The sequence below is a fragment of the Mustela nigripes genome, chromosome 7, assembly GCF_022355385.1.
Source record: "Mustela nigripes isolate SB6536 chromosome 7, MUSNIG.SB6536, whole genome shotgun sequence".
NCBI classification, from domain to species: domain Eukaryota; kingdom Metazoa; phylum Chordata; class Mammalia; order Carnivora; family Mustelidae; genus Mustela; species Mustela nigripes.
In genome coordinates, this window is record NC_081563.1 from 130,275,543 (window position 1) to 130,300,515 (window position 24,973).

General features: G+C 54.8%; 1 protein-coding gene across 2 annotated transcripts; it reads right to left on the reverse strand.

Moving 5' to 3' along the window:
- Positions 1 to 3,460: 3,460 nt before the first annotated feature.
- KCNG1 (potassium voltage-gated channel modifier subfamily G member 1) lies at positions 3,461 to 24,389 on the reverse strand. Of its 2 annotated transcripts, XM_059407232.1 has the most exons (4): positions 24,154 to 24,218; positions 16,087 to 16,186; positions 12,582 to 13,387; positions 3,461 to 8,438 (listed from the first exon to the last, which is right to left on the reverse strand). In XM_059407232.1, the coding sequence occupies exons 3-4, from the start codon at positions 13,359 to 13,361 to the stop codon at positions 7,668 to 7,670; spliced, it is 1,551 nt and encodes a 516-aa protein (XP_059263215.1). In that variant the 5' UTR covers positions 13,362 to 13,387; positions 16,087 to 16,186; positions 24,154 to 24,218; the 3' UTR covers positions 3,461 to 7,667. The 2 variants fall into 2 exon arrangements, with proteins under 2 accessions (XP_059263215.1, XP_059263214.1); XM_059407231.1 differs by lacking the exon at positions 16,087 to 16,186 and having other exon boundaries at positions 24,154 to 24,389.
- Positions 24,390 to 24,973: the final 584 nt, after the last annotated feature.

A 24,973-nucleotide genomic window follows, 5' to 3' on the forward strand; every position in this document is an offset into this window, starting at 1 on the left:
ATAAGTTCTTGGTTGCCAGTTCCACCTCTGCCACTAACCGGCTGTGCGATCACATACATGTCATTTTGCTTCTCGTGTCTTCTGTGTGCTTCTCATCGCCATCTCCTCCTCTGCAGGTTGGATTTCCTTCCTTCAGCTCAGCATCCCGAGTGTGGCCCCCCAGCTCCGGCACCCGCTGTCTGAGCTCGGGCTCCCGAGAAGCAGAAGCAGGGGGTTGAGATGGGGACGGAGGTGCCTGTGAGTTATCAGGTGTGCTCTCAAAAGAAGCCAGCAAGGGAGGGGGTCTGGGTGGGAAGGAGAAATGAGGATGTGGTCCAGCCGGAGTCGGGTTGCAGCCTGACTCCACGGGCAGCCGGGACGCTCGTGCTCCATCCCAGGACACGTTCTGCCTCTAGGCAAAGGACTTGCATGTCCCAGTCGGCGGGTCACTGGCTGGGTGAGATGCCTCAGTAGGGGAGGGGTGTGACCTCACAGGCCTCTCCACATGCTGTGATTCCCTGGAGAGGGGGCTGTCTTGAGGCACGACAACACACAGAACCTGGGGCTGGGCACCAGGACAAGGGACAAGGAAGGAGCCAGGCATAAGGACAATGGACACTAGGACAAAGGAAAGAGGACAAAAGGGCTTGCTGTCATCTGAGGGAAAACATCGGCAGCAACCTCAGGCCGACTTCTGGGGTCTCATGGGGCAGAACGGGTCATGTGACCACCCAGGCTGACTTCCTCTGGGGCCTCATTGGCCAGGACTGGGCCATGTACCCACTCCCAGGACTCGTGGGCAAATGTTGATGGGATGACCGTGGTTGGCATGAACTCTGGGACAGAGCAGAAGCCCAAGCTCCTGATGAGGAAGTTGAAGGAAATGTCTTTCACGTAGGTAGCCAGCGGCATCTGCCCCCAAACACTGGGGATGTGAAGTCTGAGCACTGATCACAGACACGTGTGGTTGTCACTTACCTTCCAGATCTTTCCGATGTCCCTGCAGGCAAATATGTTAGACTCCCTTAAGGGCGAGGAGTGTCCTCCTAACTGTCCCAGACCCTGCCCTGAAATTTCTGGGCAAAGGTGGGCTCTTGCCTTATGTATGCGGAGGAGGCTGGAGGGCCCATTCCAAATGCTTGCTTGTAGACCATTAGTCTCAGCGTTTGGGGCTTTTGGCTGGACTTCTGGATTTACTCTCTTTTAAAAGCAAAGCATAGCCCAGCAGCCCCTGATGGCATGAGACTGAAGAGCAGAGGGCAAGAGAATAAAGGTATCACTTCTTTCCTGCAGGCTCCCTTCTCTTCCCCACAACTGTCCCCAGATCCCTTGACTGACTGTCACTGCTGAGTCATTTTTATGCCAATTGCAAAAGACCTCTGAGCGTCTAAGGTGAGGAGGCAGATCCTGTTTAATCAACTTTACGGAGAAACAGTTTCTGTCCATTTAGCACCTCTTAGCACCAATTCTAGCCACCTCTTAAATGCACTTGTCATTCAGAGAATGACTCTAGTGACTTTTTCCTGGGTCCCATGCATATATAATAAACCTTGGGTGCCTGGGTGGCTTAGTCAGTTAAGCATCTCAGGTTATGATCTCAGGGTTCTGGGATCGGTCCTCTGTTGGGGTCCGTGCTAAGCAGGGAGTCTGCTTGTCCCCCTCCTTCTGGCCCCCACCCTACCCTGCCTTTGTGCTCCCTCTCATATAAATAAATAAAATATTGGAAAAAAAACCCCTAATAACCAGTAACTGAGACTTGGGATCTAGTCCTATTACATTCCCCCCTCCCCCTTATTTCTTAAAGCAAGGACAGTTGATGGCTTTAAATTTACTTCAAGAAATTCATTAATTTGGATTTTATAGGTCCTTTGCGTAAGTGGCACATTCATTCCGGAAAAGGAAATGAAAAACATCTTTCAGGCTCTGTTTTGTGGTTACAAACAAAGTCCCAGAGCATCTTTTCATACATTTAATTCAAAATTCAAGCATGTTGGTGGAGGACTAAATTCACACTGTAGGCATTGTTTCCAAGCAGAAACCATTGGGTGACCTGGGTGGGGGCTGGGGTTGGTTTTCTGCCTTCCAGAACTGTGGTGTCAACACATAGGAATAGACTTTAATGAGGTTCATTTCACCATGTGTATGAACAGGTTGCCTGCTATGTGTATATGTTTGGTAAGACTCTGTATAGAGTGAGGGATTTACAGATTCATTGATTAGCAAATAGTTACTGAGCACCTACTATGTTCCAGCTGCTGTCCTAGACCAGGGATACTCCTGTGAAGGTCCCTGCCCTCATGGAGGTAAACATCTCGTGGAGAGAAAAAGACCATGGGCAAATCAATATACAATGTGTCAGATGATAATAAGCATTTCAGAGAAGGAGGAAGCAGGGTAAGGGGGCTGGATGCTTTCAAGTATAGATTTTATTGTCATTCAGGAATGAGGAGGCCAAAAGATCAGGAGAAATTGCCATTGAAAAGCTAGTCTGTTATAATCACAGTTCCCAAGAAGAGGGGGCACACCCCAAAATGGAGGGCAGGGGGCGCATGGGAAAGCACCAGAGCTGGTCAGAGACAGAGGTGGTGCTGGGGAGATCTGTGGCGGGAGTCTTTATTGGGACCTCTAAGGGAAGGAAGAGACGAGGCCAGACAAGCAGGCTTAGGATTGGCTAGTTGGAAGATTTCAGCAGGTTCTGGGGCATGAGGGCTGTTCCTGGTTGTGTACTTGGCCCTGGGGTGATTAGGGCAGGTGGAGAGTGTCCTAGTGTGTGAGAGCCTGAGAAAGGAGGTGGTTGGGTGTAGGGTCTGGATTGTTCTGTATGGGAAAAGCACATTTGTGGGTGCATGGTTTTTCATCTTTAGGAATTGCTGACTCCTGGGAGGGGCAGTCCTCCTACGGTCTGCAAGTCCTCAGCTATCAAAGCATCAGAACACAGAAAATAAAAGACACTGGAGGGCGTTCTGGGAATGTGGTCTTTCCACAGGCCTGGGGGAAGAGGTCAGATGAGGTCCCCCTGTTTAAGTGATATTTGAGCAGAGAACTGAATGAAGAGAGGGAGCGAGTGGATATGACCTAAGGAAGAGCCTTCCTGGTGGCAGGAACAGCAAGGGCAAAGGCCCTGAGGTAGGACCGTTTTTGGTCTGTTCCGGGACGAGAGAAGAGGTTGGCGGAGCTTACAGGAGAGACAATGGAAGCAGGTCAGGGAGGTAGGGCTGAGAGTGTGTGGGTGAGCTGTCACCACGGTGTGGCAAGCGTGGTGCTCTGAGCGGAGGAGGAGCGGTATCTGACTGGGGTTGTAATGGGGCTCCTCTGCTGCTGTGCAGAGGGGAGGTGGGAGAGCAGGGAGACCAGGGGGGAGGCTCTGGCAACAATCCGGGACCGAGAGGCTGGGGGCTGCCCCAGTGTGGGACCCAAGTGGACAGATTCCCGTTATAAGCTGACAGGCCTGGATGGGGAGAGGTCTGAGACAGAGCGGGAGAGACAGAACGTGCGGTAGGAGGAACACTTTATTGGTTTCGGAAGGAAAACACACGTGAAGCCATTTTAGCAAATGGAAATCTGCGTGGAAACCAGGCTTTCTTTGACGTCTGTCTTCCTCCACGCTCCGACAGCCCCGGGCCCGCACGCCCATTGTTCTCACGTGCCTTGTCCTCCATCAGATTATCAGCATCTCTGAGGCAGGGGCTGGGTCCGGTTCTGGTTTTTTGGTTGTCTTGTCCCCATCTGCTGTGACAAAGACTATTTCGGAGGAAGTTCGCTGGAAATGTTTGCTCAGTGTCCACTTTGCAGATCTGTTTTCTCCCTGGGAGGAAGGATGTGCCCAGCAGGGATGAGTTTCCATGCCCACGTGCTCCCCTGACAACTGGACAACGTCTCCATTTTCCTCACCTCTTAGCCTTTGCCTGGGCTGTCCCCTCGGCTTGGATTGCTGTCCACACCTCTCTCTCAGATAGAGGCCGCCTCCTCAGAGAGACCTTCCCTGGCCCTCTTTTTTTCCCCTCCACTTTATTTATTTAAGTCATTTCTATACCCAATGTGGGACTCGAACTCACAACCCAGAGATCCAGAGTTACATGCTCCTCTGGCTGAGCCAGCCAGGCGGCCCCCTTCCCTGACTTTCTTAAGTGGCTTCTCTCCACCGCTCCCTGGTCCCAGTCACCCCTCACCAGGTAACTGTGCTTACCAACATCAGAAGTTATCACCTTCAGTTCACACGGCTCTGGTTCCGCGGTGGGAGGTGGTCTTGGTGCCTGTCCTCATCCCCCTCAGCGGGATGGGCACGCATGCCCCAGCAGCTGTAGGTGCCAGTTTGGCTAACGGCTCCCACCTGCCCTTCTTGGATGACTAGCCCTAGGCCAGTTGGAGGGGTCTTGCAGGGTATGCCTGGGGGGCGGGGCAGGATCAGAACGAGGGAGCAACACATGGGGCCGAATCACGCGAGTGCAAAGGCAGAGCCCATCTTTACCTAAAATTCAGATATTTTGTTCATTGTGGATTTGGGGCATTAATTTTGATTTTTTTTCTTTTTTAAAGATTTTATTTTTTTTAAGTAATCTCTACACCCAACGTGGGGCTCAAACCCATAACCCTGAGATCAAGAGTCACATGTTCCACTGACTGAGCCAGCCTGGTGCCCCTAATTTTGATGAAAAAAAAAAGCTGCATTAAAATATGATTGATCTTGATTACTGGGTCTTTTTTTGGCTTCCCTATACATTCTGTGTGCAAGGAGAGAAGTCCTGAACGTGCTCAGGGGTAGGGCTCGAGAATCCGGGCTGTTAAATCTGCACTCCCAAGCCCCCCGCAGTGAGTCCTGCAGGCACCGAGAGCTAAATCGGAGATGGAGGATGACCATGGGACCCAAGAAATAAAACAAATTTGGAAAGGCTTGCTTTGCTGTTTCTCCTAGAGCCGTGACTCGCACATCGCCTTCCCAGCTGTATAGGTCCTGTTGCCTGTACCAGAGTCAAAAGGGAAGCCCCATTAGGGCAGGGGCAAGGAATTTGCCCCCACGCTTCAATGAGTGGGGTTGTTTTTCAGTGTGATTTCCAGCTGGGCTTTCTGCGTCAGATTCCACATTGCCAGAAAAAAACCGCAAAAGTGGTCATTGTTAAGTTGGTCCCTTTTGCCCTAGAAGCAGCTGGTTAGGAGTTCCAAGGCCTCTTAATTCTTAATTAGGGCCAAAGACCCTACGCCACGTTCTGGGTGTCTAGAGGTGTCTAGAGGTCCTCAGTCCCTCAGGGGAGGTCTGGAGGGTGCCTACATCTGGGTGTCTTGGGTGCAGAAGTCTCAACCCTTCCATGACCCCAGCTCCTCCTCTGGACAGTGCTAGGCTCTGTCCTCCATGTGTGGGGGGCCCAGCTCCCCTGCCAGTGCTGGCCCATTTGGGGCACCCTCCTCCACCTCGAGACGTATTTGCTTTACCACTCCACTGAGTTTTCCAGGGCTCCATTGTATACGGCCCTCTGTCATGTTTCTCTCTGTTTAGCATCTTCAGTTGTCTCCTGCCTCTCACAGCCACTTTGGAGGGAGAAAGAAAGGTCATCCCACAAATCTAAGGTATTATTACCATGGTGGTAGGGCCCAATTGCTGTGACACCCAGCAGGCTGGGGAAGGTAGAGCTAATTAGTCGGAAAACTTCCTTTTCAGGCGTGAGTCACGGGAAGCAGGTGTCAGGGGAGCCTTTAACGACACCCTCGTGACTCACAGGATATTTCCACTCAGCCTCGCAGTACATGGTGCTGAGATCTCCAGGCCTCCCCACCCAACACAGAGAGAAGACATGCTCGAAGGCCTTTCTGCTTTCTGGTCCTCTTTCCCGTTTCCCCGCATTCATTTGCTCCCCAGACATTTCGGAAGCACCTACTAGGTGCCGGGCCCAGGGCTCGGTGCTGGGAGTCAGCAGTGAGCGGCGTTGCCCCGTAGGGCCTCACAGCGCGAGAGTAGCACTGACCTTGTGCAGGAGACAGACCGTGACCGAGTGGCAGGGAACACACGCGGCATCTTGGAAGGGTGACAGGGCGATGAAGAAGACGAAGCGGGGGAGGAGGAGTTAGACGGAGGGGCTGCTGTGCCTTCTTTAGAGGGGTGGCTGTGGAGGGTTCTTCGGGAGGGGCATTCCAGGTAGAGGGATCTGCCGACCTGAGGCCGGAGATGGGAAGGGGCTGGGTGTGTCGGCAGAGCGGGAGGGCCCTGTGGCCGCGTGGAGTGAGCATAGCAGACAGGCCGGGATGAAGCTGGAGGGGAGGACAGGGCCCAGGTCCCTCAGGGCATCTGGGTTTTAGTCTCCATATCATGGGCGGCCCCAGGTGGACGCAGGTCACCAGGTCAGATGGTCAGATCTGTGTCAGAGCGCGCTTCCTGCTGCCGGCCCAAGGGAGGGGTCACGGCCAAGGCAGCAGCAGGTCTGGGATAAAGAAAGCCATGTTGCTGTACCCGTGGGGGTGAAGCCGGGCTGTGGTTCATTCTGGGGGTGAAGCCGCCTCCTTGTCCTAGCCCTGAAGGGCTCTGGAGCCCTCGGGCTGAGTGAATCTGTTGGCTGGCGGGGGTTGGGGGTGAGGGGGGTAGGGGCCGTCTCTAACGTGCATCAGGAACAGATTGTAGCCAGGAGGGCGCTGGGAGGGTGCTCGGGAGGCTTCTGGAGGGCACAGGGAGGCCTTGGGGGCCCCGGACAGTGGTTCCCAGACTGCCGAGGGGCCTATGACCCACCCTTCCAAAGCATCAACCCCACTCCAGCTTTAGATTTATATCCAGGGAGGTGATTTAACGCATTTTTTTTTTTTTTTTAAGAATGTTAAAATGAATATGGAATAGAGAAGAAAATCCATAGTATTTTTAAAAGATAAATGAAGTGATTTCACCCCTGTAGTTGGCAATGCGGACAGGCCCCTTGGTGTCCACTGAACCATTGGGGTGCCTTGGGGGAAAAGTCTGAGAACCCTAAAGCACCTAAGAAGCAAACAGAGGACAGAAGAGAAGGAAAGAGGGAGGAAGAGAGACCAGGAGGTAGGAGGAATCCAAGAAAAGCAGGAAGGGAACGCGGTGTTTACTGACAATTTCCCCAAAGGTGTCTGTTCTCTCCCTGTTCTCTAACCCCACTGGGCCCCACCAGGCCTGAACGACCCAAGCAAACAGGCCAGATGTGGTCCCAGTACCCCCGCGGGCTGGCTTTGCTGGCAAACAGCTTCCCCTCTTCGGAGCCCCATGGAAGGCATTTTCTCTTTTTCATCGGTTTTCTTTAATTGCACACGATCCACACTCAACACCCACGTTCCTGGTGTCATTTGTCCTTTTTCCTCCGGGCGGACCCACAAAGCAAGTCTTTGCTGGGCATGTTATTTACATGGTAGAAAGAACAAAGCCATCCCCTTATTGGGGGGAACCGATATGGGGCGGGGCGAGGGGTGGGGGGCAACACAGCTGTGTGCTGGGCTCTTGAACCACTACGGCTTCACTTGTGGAGGTGGAGCGGTGGGGACCCCTCTGTGGCTGTTGCAGACGTCCTTCTTGGGGTGTGGTTCCAGCCGGTCCCATGCGGGGCTGCGTTCGGAGCCGCACGTGCCTTCGAAGTCGTCTGGGAGCAACGGTCATAGCTTCAAGCCGCAGAGGGCAGGCAGAGCTGGGGGAGGGGGCAGGGAGGGCAGCTCCTGGTGGTGGCGGTGGTGACGGGTCATGTCCTCTGGGCTCAGTTGTTGTCTCTGGTGTCCGAGGAGGCACTTCCAAACAAGATGTCACTGTCGTGGGACATGGTGCTCAGCTGCGACTTGGTCTTGATGAGGAACTGGGCCCTCTGGAACATCACGCGCTCCTGCTCCTGCTTGAGCTCCAGGTAGGAGCGCGAGAAGGTGTGGAAGATGGAGGTCACGGGGAAGGCCATGAGCAGGATGCCGCTGAGGATGCTGCTGAGCGCCACCACCTGGCCGGGCGTGCTCCTGGGCACCATGTCCCCGTAGCCCACAGTGGTCATGGTGATGACGGCCCACCAGTAGCAGGCGGGGATGCTGGTGAACTCGGGGCTGTCGGCCATCTCGTTCTCGATGACGTAGAGGAGGGGCGCAAAGAGCGCGATGGCCACGCAGAGGAAGAGCAGCAGGAGCCCGAACTCGCGGGTGCAGCGGCGGGCGGTGAGGCCCAGTGTCTGCAGCCCCAGGGAGTGGCGGGCCAGACGCATGACATAGAGGATGCGCAGCGCCCGCAGGACCCGCAGCACCAGCCCTACCTTGTCCAGGTAGCTGTTGCCCGCGCCCGGCTTGCGGCGGCCCGCGGCCGCGCCGTCCACCAGCAGGGTGATGTAGTAAGGCAGGATGGCCACCATGTCGATGAGCGTCAAGGGGCTGCGCAGGAAGGCGAACTTGCTGGGCGCCTGGATCAGCCGCAGGAGGAACTCGAGGGAGAACCAGCCCACGCACACCGACTCCACGATGAAGACATTGTGGCACATCTGCGAGCACTGGCCCTGGGAGAGAGGGGGGAGGTTGGGGCAGAGGTCAGTGGTCCCACCAGCCAGACTGGTGTGCTTTGCCCTGACCCTGCCCTAGTGAGGCTCACATCCCCAGCTGGGGGGGGCGTGGCCAGGCCAAGGGCTTGAGGTCCCTGCAATGACCCCCCTCTTCATCTCTCTCTCTCACCAGCCCCCACTTGCCGCCCCCGGATTCCAGACCCCAGATAGACTGCCTCCTGGATGTCACTCCTAGGGTGTCTGATAGGCGTTTCAAACTCATCATGTCCCAAACCGGGCTGCTGTTTTTTTTTTTTTTTTTTAATTATCATTACCGAGATGTAATTGACATATGATATTGTGTCGGTGTCAGGTACACATGTTGATCTGATACATCTATATATTGCAATAAGATTACCACTATAGCCTTAAGCTAACACCTTTATCATGTCACATAGTTATCATTTGTTTTTTGGGGGTGGAAGCAATTAAGCTTTAGCCTGTTGCGGTTCTTAGTGTCTCCTGCACACCCGCCCACCAGTGCTTTCCCTTCTTAGTAATCCCACCTTTCCAGTTGCTCAGGATGGGATTCTCAGCCTCATTCTGACACCTCTCACATAGTCCTCAGGAAATCACCTTGGTTGTTCCTTTAAAACGATTCCAGAATCAAACCACTTCTCCTCTGTCTGCTGCCCTCACCTTGGTCCAGCCACCATCCTCTCTTGCCTGGACAGCTGTAGGCACCTCCCTCCCGGGATCCCTGGTCCCTACGGTTTATTCCGCACACATAGACAGAGGGATGCTGAGAACGTGAATCAGATCCCGTGACTTCTCTGCTCGCCACCCTCCATGGCTCGGGAGAGATCGCTCGAGTCCTTCGACGGCACATGCGGACTGGCCGCCACCTCTCCCACTTCCTAGCCCCCTGCCTGCCGTGTTCGTGTTCTCCAGACTGTCCCCACGCCCCCAGGCTCCCCTTACCTCCAAGCCAAGCCTTGACCTTCTGCTCCCCCTGCAGGGGTCCTCTTCCCCCAGATACCCCCATGGCCCTACCTTCCCTTCTTCCTGCTCTTTGCTTCAATATCGCTTCCCCAGGAGGCCTTTCACGACCCCCTCCATTACCAGTCCCCTCTCCCTTTATCTTCTACCCTGAGTGTCCTTTTCCTACTCTGTTTATTCAGAGGCTTCCTCATCGTTTAAAATGCTTTATAAGTTACTTATGTATCATGTTTATTATGTTTCCACCCTCTGCCTCCCCTGCTCTTCTGTCCCAGCAGATTAGAGCTCCCCAGGGAGGAGCAGCTTATGTCTGTTCGCTCTTAGGACACCGGTGCCTGGAACAACCCCACATGCGACAAGTGACCAATTCGCATTTGTCACCAAGATAGATGGAAGCTCATGGGACTGGTGTTTAGATGGGAGTGCCAACTCAGGGCCAGGTGGGCAAGGGGAACCCGAGGGAGCTGGGCCAGCCAGGGTGGAGGCCAGCCAAAGAGCGCAGCTGTCCTGCTAGGGACCTCCTGATGGCTGCGCCAGGAGAATTCAGGCTGGAGGCCGCTGCCACGCTGAAGTTTTCAGAGAGCCTGGAAGTGTGGACTTTAGCATGAAATCTCCTGGGTTTTAAATCAATACAAAGAGAACACTCTGTGGTTCGAACATGTTGAACATGTCTCTGTGCTGCATTTGGCATGCGGGCTGCCCGCTGGTCCCTCTTGTCTGGCATGGAACTGGATGGGAGCCCGTCCCCAGTGGCTTTGGAGCTCAATCTCAAAGCAGCCTGTGACAGAGCAGAAAGGCACACCTGGTTTTAGCCTGGGGCATCTGTCATTCCTGGGCACAGCTGGGTTCTATGAGAGCCGTGTTAGCAGCTCTCTCTCTAGGAATAAGTTAGAGGCTGCAGAAATGAACTAGCACTCAGTGGGCCATGAGGTTTCAGCCCTCTGGGATCGGAAGCCTCCTCCTCTAGGAGGCCTTCCTGGAGTGGGCCTCCTCCTCGTATCCCCAATGCAGTTGATGGGCCTCTCATAAGAGCCCCCTTCAGTTGTGACTCACACTTATGGTCACAGGGGTGTCACTGACCCTCCTCCATGGGACCTGAAGTCCTTGCAGCTGGAACTTGTTCTGGTCCCCCTGCATGCCAGGCGATGCCTGAACACAGCGGGCCCTCGAACGTGTGCTCAAGGAGCAAGTGAAACAGTGAACCCCACTGGTCTCCAAAATGAAGTCAAAGAACAGCGTTATCACTGAATCAAGGAAAAAACCTGTGTCCTTAAAAAAAAAAAAGCAAGTGTCAGAAGGTGACTAAAACAGTAGCTTTATTAATATTTTCCTGATAAAGTCAGAATTGCCAATGCTGAGCCAAGAAAAAATTTATAATTGAGACCAGAAGGTCTCAAATGACAAACATTTCCTCTCTCTCTCTTTGGCGGGTGCACGTCCCCTGATGGTTAGCACTGCCTGCATGCTCCAGCGCTGGCCATTATTCTGGACACTTCCTAGGGAATCACTCACTGATTCCTCACAACACCATGAAGTGAGACTTGGTGTAGCCCCCCCTGGCCATGTGAGGAAACTGAGGAACAGAGAGGGTAACTTGCCCACAGATGTGCAGCCAGAGTGGACACGTGGGATCAAATTCAGGCCACTGGGCTCTAGCTCTGCCCTCCTCATCACTCCCCCTTTTCATCAAAAATTAATTTTACTGGTTGAGTGTTACTTTTATAATACTTTAAAAATCTGTGTATAAAAAAGTGTCAGAAACCCATCGCCTCTCCATGTGTTATAAATGCAATAGCCATTGCCACCTGTTCCTGCATTATATATGTATGTGGAAAAACCCTCGCCTGGTGAGAGGTTCCAATGTTCCATCAGAGAGTTCCTGTGAAGCACTCAGCACATGCAGGGTACACAGCCGGTGCTCAATAAATGCTGGCTGCATGATATTCATGTTGAGTTCATACAGCATACCTATTTCTCCATTGCTTATATAATTTGTACTTGTCTGAATGTTTTGGTCTGTCTTAACACTTGCTTCTAGAACCTGCCATGCCCCCCCTCCCCACCCCCATGTGGGGAAAAGCTCCCAACTTAAATGCCCCAAAGTCTCATATATTAGGAAGCTGAACTATTTCCCACAGACTCAGCTCCCACCCAGAGCTGCTGTGTGGACAGCAGGCCAGGGGACCTGACCATATACATTTTGAGGAGCTGACAGTTTGAATTTTTAAATGCAAGATGCTTTACTTTTGAATATTGGCAACCAAGTGAAATTTTTAGGGAGCACAGTGTGGGCCAATCACACACTTCTGTGGGGGTATATGAAGTCCAGGCTACCATGTGGGACCCGTACTTCTTTGTTCAAGAACACAGACCTTGGACTCAGGCAGACCTGTGTCTGGGCATGCTGCCTTGCCTCACTGTTCCCATCCGCCAGCTGGGTATGAGAACGCTTCCCGTTTAGGGTTGCTGGGAGTCACTGAGAATATAAGCTGTAGAGAGAACCACGGCCCAGCCCCTGGCTGCTGGTAGCTGCCTGCCGAGTGCTACCCCTGAGAACGGACCTCACACCTCGGTCAGGCCATGGAGTAAACATTTTACATCCTCTTGCTTAACACAGAGATGTTCGCTATTTGAGCACACATGCACACATGCACAGCTGTCAATAAAAATTATATGCAAAACCCAGAAAATATCTGGAATATTTTTAAACAAGGGAATTAGGAAGCTTGAGATAGGGCTCATGTGGGTGAGATAATTCTTGATGTAGCCGGCGTTTGGCTCAGGGGCAGGCACAATAAACATCACATCATTCCTGGACTCATTCATCTGCTCCTTCCACAAAGTGGCTGAGGGCCTCGTCCATGCTCCACACTGTTCTAGACCCTGGGGGCACAACACAGACCACGACAGGCACCGAGCTCGAGCTAGTGTTTGAAGGTGGAGGTGGACAACATACGTGTAAAGGGGACGTCAGAAGGGACTGGAGATTCTGCTCAGCCGGCGCAGTCAGGGAAGGCCTCCTGGTGGAGGTGACCGCGCCGGCATGAAGGAGGCGGACTTCCAGAGAGAGGGGTCCAGCAGACTGTTTTGTCTCCTGGACTCAGAGACTCTCCCTCCCGGCAGCAGCAGCGAGCCTCCCCCGCACACAGCTGTGGCTCTTACCTGCTCCTCCTCCTCCCGCAGGCTGGGCAGGGTGCTGATGGACAGGTTGACGGCCGTGACGGTGACGAAGAGCACCGAGAGGCAGGCGAACACCTTGCCGGGCAGCCCCGAGTGCGGCCTCTCCACCATGTCGCGCAGTCTCCGCATGCAGCGGCCCAGGCGGCCCTCGCCCTGGGCCGGGCCCTCGCTGTCGGGGTCCTCGCTGGACAGCGGCTCATCATCATCGTCGCGCTCCACCACGTCGGCGAACTCCTCGATCTTCTGCAGGTAGCGGCGCTTGCAGCAGCCGTCCAGGCGGTCCTCGGCGATGCCCCAGTACAGCAGCTCCTCCTGGAAGGACAGGGCGCACATCTCGCGCAGCAGGCGCAGCTTGCCCGCCCGCAGGAAGGTCAGGATGGTGCCAAAGGCGCCCGGGTGGCGGTCGAAGAAGAACTCGTTGCAGGTCACGTCGTAGTCATCGCACACGTTGAGGATGTCGTCGAAGTTGGTGCAGGCCTTGAGCTGGCCCAGGCGCGTCAGCGGGAACTCCTCGAGCGTGGTCCAGGGCAGCGAGTACTTGATGCCGCCCACGTTGATGATGATCTGGCGCCGCCGGTCCTCGGGCTGGCCCGGCTGGCGGGGCGCGTCCTGGGGCCGGGGCCGCAGCCGCTGCGCCCGGCGGTAGAAGACGCCCTTGAGGGACTGGCCCTGCGGGAAGAAGGCCGGGTGGAAGGAGGCGTCCGAGGCGCAGCTCAGGGCGCTGTAGTCGTAATCAGAGTTGTCTCCCGGTAGGAGGGTCATTTTGGGCTTTCACATCCCCCTCGCGCCTGGGGTGGAGAAGGGAAGAGAGACCCTCAGTGAGGCCGGAGTCTGGGCTGACGGTGCCCATTCAGCCGGTATTCGGTGCTGGGGACAGAACCGTGCCCCCCCTTCTCCTCTTCCCAACTCACGGGGGCGCGGGGGGCGGGGCGGTGCTGACCCCTGTGGGTCAGTATAGGCAGGCAGAGGGGAGGGTGCTTAGGTTTGAGCTGAGGTCATGAGGGGTGGGGTCAGTGCCCTTATGGGAAGAGGAAGAGGCACCAGAGCTCCCTCTATCTCCACCAAGTGGGACACAGAAGCCAGCCACCTACAAGCCAGGAAGAGAGTCCACACCCGAAGCCAGCCCCAGCTGCACACTGAACTTGGACTTCCAGGCACTTGTGTTTACAAGCACAGATTCTGGAGCCTCCTGGCCTGGGCATGCTTCTTAATTTCCTCATCTGTAGAGTGGATACAGCCATTTCGCCTACTTTGTAGGATTGTTGAGAAGATTGAATGAATTATGTGCTTAAGAGCATCTACTAACACAGTGCCTGGCCCACAGGAGGCACTTGGTCCTTGCTGTCTATTATGACTCTTTGTGTTTACCTTCAAGGCACTCCTTGTATTGTTTCCATAAGTGGAAAGCCTGTATCATCAGCTGTAAGTAAGAGGCAGGGTCTGGAGAAAGGCACGATTATCACAATAGTGCCATAGTTGCCCGTATACCATCCAACAACTTGAGGCTATGGGGTGAGCTGGACAGGGATGACCCCTCCTCCAGGAAGCCTTCCTTGGCTCTTCCCTCTAAATCAAGTCCTCCCACCCCTGTATCTGATTGTCATCCTTACTATAACTATGCAAGCCCGACTCCTGTGCGAGATGGCTTGCTCTGTAGGGCAAGAACCGGGCTCTGCTCAGCTCTGAATCTCTGTGCCCAGCAGTGTAAAAGCTCAAAGAAGTAGCTGCCGAATGAGTTGCTGAATGAGGCCAACATGAGGAAGACACTTCTGAAAACCGGAGGTCAAAATACCCATTTACACGGGCTCCTTCCTTCCCAACCCTCAAAGCTAACTAGGGGTACGTGCCACTAGAATGATGTTGCTTTTTCATTCAGAGCTCGCAGACTGAATTTGGTTCACAGATATCATGCCTGGCTTGGAGGAGATTTTGAAAATTGAGGCATTTTCTGTAAAAATGTATATTCTTGGTTTCTCTAGAAAAATCAGACTATTAGGCAACACGTGGCCTAAATCCCAGCTGAGGAATGACTGTCTCCCCATAGGCAGGGCATACACGTGGCAATCTACCACAATCCCCACCCTTCCCAGTTGTTTCCCTAATACCCACTCTCCTTCACTCTTGGATGTTCCGCTCCTAGCCCCCGTAGGCCTTTGAGTTTGAGACCCCCAGATCATAGCCACCGAGCTCTCCAGAATGAAGCAGATCTATAGAAAGGGTGTAAGATTCTAATACTCTACTTTTTAAAAATTCATCATCCCTCCCCCCAGCCCAGTCCCTCATGGAAACAAGTGGTACCAGCAAAGTCTATCAATTCCATTTCTAATCCCTGAGTGTAGATCTGTGCCATGGACACGTGCAGGGAAAATGCATGAGGACGCACGCACGCGTGCACACACACACACACACACACACACACACCCCTGTATGGGTAAGAAAGTATTCAACAGGAGCCGGGGTGGGGAGGTCCATCGAAACACGATCCTTCCTAAGAGAAATTCTTGTACATAAAACAAATCATGCCTCCACTCATTTATCTCTGGGGAAAGCTACGGTTTCACAGATTGGGTTCTAGAAAACTAAGTGCACCTGTGCTTGAAATGAAAATGATCTGATTTTAGAGTGTTGAGTATGTTTCTTAACTTCACCTAAAATTGGAACCCATCTCCTCGGGCACAGCCTGCCAGAATCCCTTGGAGGAGTGAGAATAATCCCTTTTAGGCACTTCACATGAGTGGTACCGCTTTTCAGTTCAGCTGCTTTATCTTTGCCACCAGAGACAAGAGGAAAAGTGACATTCTGTTTGGCAAGAATGGTGACAGAAGGAAAGGAACCTTCCTCTGGTCCTGTAAGCCTGGAAGAGCCTTTGTGAAACTCCCTCAGCTGTAATCACCTCTACAGACAGAATGTCTTTTAAGCTCCCAGCTCTCTCTCTGGCACAGAACTCCCCCAATTAGCGATCCCTCATTTCTTTCTCTTATGACCCTTGTCAGTTGTGAGTTAAAGGCTCAGCATCTCTTATGTGCAAAGTTATCCTGTCCCAGCATACCGTTTAGCACGGAGGAGAAAACCCGCGTCGCGCAGGCTGCTTGCTCACAGGAGGCCAGGTGCTGGGATTTGCTAGATGGGGAATGGGCACACTTCTCCTTGGCCTTGGGTTTTGGGGACACCCAGTTTGATGGGTGTAGAGGGGGGATGGCTCTGAATGCTAGACTCTAGAGTCTTGGGCGAAGTTCATAAATCAAACAGGCCCCAAAGCCCTGCTTCTAGAAACCAATGTCACTTTTCACCCAGCCCGATACCCTCATGAGAAGTTTGGTCTTTTAACATTTCTCTACAGTGTTGGGTCTGTCAGTCCTAGAGCATGATGGATTTTAGTGATTTTGTCTCTGAGGGTCTATGGATGCTTGGGAAGAGAAAGCCATTTGAGAAAGGGGCTGTGATACTGAAGATGACAAGGAGTCCTGAGCTGTCATTCAACACTTACCATGTGTTGGGTCTGGGCCAGATCTACAGGCACAGCAGAGACCAAGACAGACGCAGCCCTTGTCCTCCGGGGGTGGACATTCTAGTGGCAGAGGTGGTCTCTAAGTAAGTACACAAATCATTTCAGGAAATAGAGCAAGAACATGACAGCAAGAGGAGCTGGAGTGGTCTGGGAGGGGCTTCACGGAGGAGACAACCTTGGGGCTGAGGTTGGATGGGAACGAGCCAGCCCTATGAGGACCTGGAGAAGGGTGTCTAAGGCTGAGGGAATGGGAAGAGCTTGCTCCTTGATCTGCGGGTGGGCTTGTGTGGTCAAGCCAAGAGAAGGCCGAGTGGCTGGGTGCAGTGAGTGAGGGGAAGGTGGGAGAAGTTGAGTGGGAGAAAGCAGACACCAGATGGAACAGAGCCTAGTGGGCCATGACAAGGGGCTGGGGTTTAGTCGGGTGTTGGGGGTGGTCCTCAAGAGTAGACTATGGGAAACCAGGCTGGAATTCTCTGTAGTCATTCTTGAAAGAGTCAGCTAAGGCTTGAAGCGGGACTGAGAATTGGCTGCATTCCAGATGGACTTTGGAGGAATTGCTGCTAAGACTTGCTGTGGGAGAGGAGTGTGGTGAAGGGGACAGAATGGATTCCAGTGGTGCCATTCACAGAGGAGACACTAGGGGGCGTTTTGGTGAGCCTCCTGTAGAGGCAGCACTTGCTGGCTGTGGGATGGTGGACGGAGGGGGTGGGTGGGGTGGTGGGGTGGGGTGGGGGTGGGGGTGGGGGGGGGGTGTGTGTGTGTGTGTGTGTGTGTGTGTGTGTGTGTGTGTGTTTCAGCTGGTAGTTTTGACCTGGTTGAGCTGCAGAGGACAGGAGGGCCAGGCTAGCAGAGAAACGGCAGAGCCCAGAGGCTGAGGTGCTCCCGGTGCCCAGCACCAAGCACTCAGCACCCACTTTTCTGTCGAAGTTGTACTCCACACCGGGCCTGGCTAGTGCAGGTAGATCCCACTAGGGAGACGTGTAGAGGGAGTGCTGTGCCCCCACCAAGATGCCCTGATCCTAATCCCTGGAACCTGTGAATTGGTTAGATTACATGTGAGGAGGAATTAAGGTCGCCAGTCAGCTGCCTTTCAGATGGGAAAATGATCCTGGGTTCTCTGGGGGCCCACGCCATCATGAGGGCCCTTAAAAGATGCAAGAGAGAGGCAGGAAAGCATTTCAGATACCATGCGGTGTGAGGAAGACTCGGCCGGCCACCGCTGGCTTTGAAGATGGAAGGGGCCGCAGGCCGACGACAGCAGGCAGCCTCTAGAAGCTGGAAAAGGCAAGGCCTGGTTCCTGGACTTTCCAGGAAGGAATGCAGCCTGTGGATCCCTTTATTTTAGCCCTGCAAGGCCCATTTGAGACTTCTGTCTCCCAAAACGTGAGGTAAGGAGGTTGTGCTGTTTTCAGCTGCTCAGTTAAGATAGCAATATTGGGGAGATTCAGAAAAAGCAGGTCCCACTCCAGCTTGGGGGACAGCTTGCTGACTACTCCAACTCGGGGGAGCAGAAGAGCCCATGCACTTTGAAACCTAGAGACCTAGGTTCAAGGCCAGTCACTCTGACTTTGGGCAAGTCATGTCTTACCTCTGAGACTCACTGTCCTTATCTGTAAAATGGGGATATGAAAAGTTCTTACCTCCCTGTGTCATGGTGAAGACCAAGGCAGATGACCTGGGTTATGTGCTTAGCCTAATGCCTGACACACAGTGGACCCTCAACAGACACCTGCTGTATTTTTAACTATGAGGGAGATCTGTCATCTTTCTCTCCACCTACCAAGGGTGACTCCTTTCTTGATCTGATCCAATGGGATTGGAACCTGGCATTGGTCTGAGCCCCAGAGCTCCCTGCTGGAGGAAGTACTGCCCCGTGCAAGGGTGTTGCTGCTGTAAGAGCCAGCAATCCCAGTCCTGGGTGTATTTCTCAGACCTGGGGCCACAGGGGGTGTGGGACACAATAATATATCATTTGCACGCAGAACCTTGACTCGAGGTCTGTTTCTGGGGACTCAGATCCAAGAGAGGACCCAAGTACAAGAATGCCAGTCCTGTGTTGCCTGGGGTCCCCTGGTGTCCATCCTGGGGCTGGGGCAGGGGTGGGCAGGTGAGGGATGGGGGTGGGGTGAGATGGACAAGTGAGTCGTGGTAGACACAGATGGTAGACTCCTATATGTCGCATAGGAATTAGAAGCATTGAACTAGATGTAGGTTTAGCAACACATTTAGATCTTGAAAGCATGATGCCGAGTGCAAAAGAAACAGAAGTTTATAGCACTATGCTATTTATGTAAATGAACACACACACACACACATTACAAATTTGACAGAGACTCAAGCACAAGGAAGGATGCACATCCACCACGGAAAGGGTGGCTGGCAGGGCAGGGGAACAGGAGAAGCAAGGGGAGGGGGGTGTGTGGAATGAGAAAACAATGAATAAAACAGCCTGGCACAGGCCAGTGATGAACAGTGGCAGGAAGTGAGGAGTGTGGTTAACACAACTCTGGGATTTAATCCGGGTAAAGAAAAATGAAGAGCAGGAAACCAACCAAGCCACCAGACTCTAAATGGCCCGAGTGGTCAGGGGAGACACAGATTCGGAGGACCATCCCTAGACCTTTGTAGTCGGAATCCCGGAGTATGGGGGGTGCCCAGGAATTGGCATTTTTGACAGGCTCCCTTACAGATGCTCACGTATGCTCAAGTTCAAGACAGACAAAAAGAGAGTGTGCCTTAAATACCTGTAGCCCACACCCCCTCCGGGGCTGGGGGCTTCAAGAGCGGCTCTGGACTTTGGTGGGGAACCCCCTGACCAACTTCTCCACACTTTGGGGGTCCTGGAAAGCTCTGTGGGTCCCAATCTTGGGGAACTTCACTGGAGAAGGAGAAACCCTCCTGCTCTGAGAGAAAAATCTTCCTTCTGCCTTGGGGCTGCCTCGATCAAATTCCCCTTTGGGAGCCCATGGAACTGCTGAAACTCCTCTTGGAAGATGATGTGCACCAGCTCTGACGGAGGGCTGAGTACTCATTTCCAAGATTAATGGTCACTAAAACCGTAAGGAGTTCTGAGTGGCAGAGGCTGCTGTGCGGTCAGCGTCGGCTGCAAATGGAGGGGCTAGACCTGGGGGTGGGGGGGGGGGAGCGTGGGATGGGCTGAAGGTCCAGGTCAGGCTGGTCTGGCCACCGCAGCTGCTCCTGCTAATGACTTTTTGGCCTGAGACAGCCATCTGCACCCACTGTGTCGCTGGCCCCCTCTGAGCCTCTTTTCTCCCTAAAGGAGAAGCATGACCAGCTCACAGGGCTCTTGTGAGGCTCTGGTGAATGGAAGGTTGCTGCGGGGATTAGCAGTGTCACCTGATCGCTGACCCTCATCGCCACCTCCCGTCAGGGTCATGAGCGGGTTCCATAAACTGGTGTGCACTGATCCGAACTGCTAAAATACCTCCTGGTATTTTTAACAAACCATGGGTCTCTCTGGACTCTGTTCTTCCTGCCCTGTGCCCCTCCCTTGGGTCGTAGCTCTCTGTCCCTCTTCTGAGAGTGGGAGGGGGGATGCTCCCTCACCGTGCTGTAATGACGACAGCCACAGCCACCCTTAACTGCATACCAAGTGCTATGCGCTGTGCTAAGAGCCTTCATCCAGTGAGCTTTTAGGCATGACCACTAACACCCCCATTTTATAGATGAAGAAATCAAGGCTTTGCTAAATAAAAACTCAGGACTCTGCTGATATAAGTGACAAAGCCAGAATCAGTCTACGCCTATAGGACTCTCTGACATCTGCATTTGACCGTCTCCCTGGATTACTAGCTCCCAGAGGAAGGGGGAGGTCTCTGCCTCCTGCCGCAACCTAGGGACTGGGTCTCTCTTCTCTGTGTCTATGGATGAGCTTTTGGAAAATCTTTTGTGATGGGGAGAAGCAGGCAGTCACCCGTGGCTGGGGGAAACACATTGATTGCTAGTGTATATTTGCACACAGCAGAGCAAGATATCCACAAAACCACTGAGCTGTCAAATTCTGAGTTGCCATTTTGGCCTCCGGGCGGAGAGCTCTCCTGCTTTGTCCTCTCCTGAGCTCTCCTGGTGCCGTAAACAATGTCAGAGGTGAGGGTGTGGCATCTGGGCCGCCGGCTGGCCTGCCTGCTTCCCTACTTTCTCGCTGTGCACCCTTGTAAAAATGACTTCACCTCTCAGTGCCTGTGTGTTCTCAGCTACAAACTGGAGTCACCATCACATTATCTGTGAGCACTTGGAGCTGTGTCTGCACATATTAGGGCTCCGTGTTTAGGCTAGAATGGCTTCTGTGGAGCAAGCTTGGCACCTCCCCTCACATTTCCTTTCTTAAAGGAGGCATGTAAGTGGAAAACACTTTCCAGAGTGGGACTTTGGTGCTGGCTCTCCTCTCACATTGGTACTGATGTCGTCACCCCCTCAGCTGAGCCTCTGTTTCCCCATCTGTAACATAAGTTGATGAGGCATACCCCTGTGGTAGGCAGAATAATGCCCCCCCCCCCCCGAGAAAGGTCTATGTCCTAATCCTCAGACCCTGAGAATGTGTGACCTTATGTGGCAGAAGAGATTTTGCTGGGGAGACTGATGAAATATGACTATCTTGATAATCCTGGATTATCGGGGAGGGGTGCATGTAGTCACAAGCATCCTTTAAGAGGGAGGCAGGAGGGTCAGGGTTGGAGAAGCGGATGGGAGAGTGGAAGCAGCGGTCAGAGTGATGTGGGGCCAGAAGCCAGGGGTGTGGGCAGGTTCCAGAAGCTGCAAAGGGCAGAGAAATGGATTCTCCCCCAGGAGGAACATGACCCCGCCGACCCCTTGATTTTAGGGCAGGGAGTCCCATTTTGGGCTCCTGATCCCTCATTCTGTAAGATGTTAGATTTGTGTTCCTTTAAGCCACTAACGTGGAGGTAATATTGTGACAGGAGGGAATGAACACAAGCTCAAAGGCAACTTTCTAAAAGAAAAGCGTTTGTCTCCTGAGCAGCTCGGGCTTTGGTTTCTTCCTCTCCCATCAGGATTCTCAGCCTGTGACGTTCCCTCACTCTGAGATCTCCCCACGATGCCTTCTCCTGCCAGCGTGGCTTCATCTGTCAGGGTTAGGGCTCCTGCCTGGGCTGACTCAGAGGCGGGTCATGCTGCATTAATTCCCAATTAAAACGTTAATCAAAATGGATCCAGCCAGTAGGCTGGCCCGGGTCCCAGCATGCTGGACCGCCCCGAGATGCAGCACCCGCATCGAGAATCTGTCTTGCCTAGCTACCTGCTGTCCATCCTCATCACCACGCAACCGCGCCGGAAGGATCTCAGCCCTGCTTCGAGAGCTGGGAGCCAAAGACATAGATGTAGCCGAAGATGTAGCTGCTGGGAGCCGGGCTTTTCCCTCCATCGCCACTTGCCCCCCAAAAGAAAATGTGCCAGAGTCTCCATAAAAAGACCAAGTGGCCTCTGGAGCCTCCTTGTTCTGCTTCTGGCAAAATAACAGCAAATGCACATTTGCCTTCGACCGGGATGTATTTTGGGGTGGGAGCCAAGGGTCCTTTTCTCTTTGCCTCCTTGCAACGGGGAAACTTGGGAGCGCAGGCGTCAGTGGAGGAACCAGCCCCGGGGGGAAGGAAGCATCGTGGACCCCCTGCAGCTGGAGGGGGACACCTGCATTCTCAGTCCCTCCAGGCCTCAGGAAGCATTAAGGCTGCAGCGTGCGTGGTAAGCTGTGGTGGCCCCGTGAGGAAGGAGGGAGAGCCTGGCTGTACTTGCCTGCCTGGGGAGACGCAGGTGTGGGGCAAAGTCCCCAGAGAGCAGGGACAAATCTGAGGCCAAGTGCAGGTTCTGTCTGTGGCACATTCCTTTGTGCCCTGATTTTGTTAACCACATACTGTCTAGGTCATCAAAACGGCCCACAGTGATTTGAGTGCTTTACCACTAGACTTCCCTGCCTACCCCTTCTCGTTCATTCTATGAGGCCACCATTTCCCACCCAGGGACTCCATTTCTGGGTTTAACAAATCAACCAAGAGTGGGTTCCCAGACCCCCATGTCTTTGGCCATAAGAAGTGCTGACGCTTCATGATGTATTCAGACAGCCCAGGCAGGACACTTTTTCGGGGTGCGGGGGATTAATTTCTTCATTCTGATTTGAGTGTTTATGTCCTGCATCCAGGACACATTTCTCTGCTCTCACATTCCCCGGGGGCATCTGGCAAGCCTCTTGCTGGGGCCCCGCTGTCCTGACCAGGCTCCAGGGTGCCCCCAGCCTGGGTTCTTAAACTTTGGGACACAGATCAAGGTTGCCTTGTTTCCAGCCTACTCACAGCTCCCCACAGGTTTGGAGCGTGTTTCATGACAGGCATCTTTCCACTGGAATGGGCTGTGTTAGGGAATGACCCATAAGGTCCATCCCCAGGGGTCATCCTAGCCTGTCTTTTGGACACACCTTCCTTCATTCCCCACTCGGGAGGGGCCTCTGCAGAGGTCCGAGACAGAAGATACCAGGGCCAAGCTCAGGTCTGGGAGAACCCAAGAAATCCACTCAAGAAAGAGAAAGGGCCCTGGCCACATGGCCCACAGGGTCCCGGGGCCCCAGCAGGTCAGACTTCCCTTGGAGACCTTCTCCCCACAGGGACTCTGACTGCAGTCATGTGTGGGGTATCAGACACACCCTAGTGAATAAACCTCTGGTTAGATTCATTAAGGCAGGAACCCTCCACCCCAAAATGAATCAGAGCAATTCCTGTTTCCTCATGGCACCTCCCCTGCCCTTATTTCAAGGTACCAGCGACAGAGATGTCCCCATCTGTCCGTCATCCTCTGGGTGACTTTGGTGGCTGGCACCCCGTAAGTGCTTCAGAAAATGCCTGGTGAACAGACAACTTTAATAAACCCTTCTTGGTGGGAGCCTGCCTTCATTGGTCGGGTTATCTCAGTATTTCTCAACACTGCCTCTCCACGATCAGCCTCCCCTAAGGAGGTTTTTGAAGACATTTTCGTCCTATCTGAGAACCTAGTCCAGCTGTCCCGCTCTCTTTGGGATGACTGCATTCCATGAATGGAGGAAAGGCCATTCTGCTTCTGCATATACACCTGGGGGTTGCTGCAGTCAGCCACCGGGCAGCCCCGGACCAGCCCCGGACCAGCCCCGGACCAGCCCCGGACCTCCTCAAGGCAAGGGCTTGGGCTTGACCCCTACTCTTCTCTAAACTGCAAGATGCTTCCCTCTGATTGCATCCCTCTGCTTCAGTGTTCTCGTCCCAGCTCAACGCCTTACTAACTGCTCCCTAAATGAATGAAATAATGCATGTTGGGCCCTTGGCATAGTGAGCTGTGCATAGTAGGTGCTCAACCCCTCTTTGTCCAATCCATGAATGAAAGAACTTCTCTCTTTTCCTTCCTTACCCAAACACTCCGGTCCATCCAGGCTGAGCCCCTCCCGGGTATGGAGCCCCTGAAGCTGAGGAGGCGGCCACCCACTTTCCCTAGAAGACGCTAGAGCCTCCAGTGAACACAGCTGTCTTGGAATCCCCAGCGCCTAGCACACAGTGGGCGCTCCATAAAAGCTAGCTGAGTAAATGAATGAAGGAGTAAATGAATAAAGCCCGCTGGTGGAGATGCTCTATTCTGTGCCCGAGGATGGAGTGAATAGGCCAGAGGTGGGCGCCCCCTCTTCCACCTCCCCCCAACACTCCCTCCTCCCCCCACCCACCCCCGGGATCCAGAAACCTCTGCCACAGCCAGGAGGCGCCCCCCGCCCCGTCACCTCCGCGGAGCACGTCCAGCACTTCGCACCCCGGAGATGGCTCGGAAAAAACTGAAGCCGGACCCGCACCGTGACCGCGGCGAGCACGCCCCACGCCGGCGCCCGCAGCCGCTCCCGGGTCCCCCGTCGCCCCCGCCTCCCCGCCCCGCGGCTTTCGGTGCCCCTGCAGGGGAGCCGAGGGTTCACGGCCACGTGCAGCCCCCAATTCCCGAGCCCGAGTATACAGGCGCTGGGGGCCGATCGGCGGCGCTCGGCGAGGCCGCCGCGCGCAAAGTTCCCACCTCAAGTTCCCGTCACGGCGTCCCCGCGGCGGAGTTGGCCCGGCCGCGGCTGCCGTCCCCCCGGGCGGCCGGCGGGTCCCGGGCGAGGGCGCGAGCAGGGGCTGGGAGCCGCCCGGGCCGCCTCCCGGAGCCGCGGGCAAACTTCGGCCCCCGGGCCCGGCTCAGCTCCCGCACTCGGACCCTCGGCCACCCCGCCTCCGCGTCCCGGTCCCCGCCGGGCTCCGAGTGCGCCGGGAGCGCCGCGCCGCAGCCGCCGAGGGAGGGACGGGGCAGGAGGCGGGACGGAGGGAGGGGACTGCGCGCGGGGCGGGGAGAGTGGGCGCGCGGCGGAGAGCGCGGCGCCGGCCTCGCCCTGCCGCCGGGTTCCGGCCGGTCTCGCGCCCGGGTGGGCAGCGCTTCGGCCCGGACCGCACGCCCGGGGCCGCCTGGCCGCCCGCCGCCCACCCCGGCGCTCCCCCGCGCTCGCCGCCCCGGAGCCGTCCGCGCGCCGCCCGCCCCCCCCCCCCCCCGGCGCGCCCCCCCCCCCCCCGGGCCCCCCCCCCCCCCCCCGCCCAGCCCCGCGCTCCGGGGCCCCAGTGGCTCTGCACCCCTCGCGTCACGGCCCCGGGTCTACACGTGCCACGCGAAGTGCCCACGCTCCGCGGCCCCGGGGCCGCGCGCCCTTCAGCCTTCTGGGGGCCACATGTCGTAGCCTGTCGTGTGCTGTTCCCGCGGGGTCCTCGTGCCCCTGCGGGCCAGGGGCTGCAAGCGCCTGGCAGCGTCAACTTCTTAGGGACGGCACCTGCCCCGTCAGGCGTCTTTCCCTCCTGGTCCCCGTGGT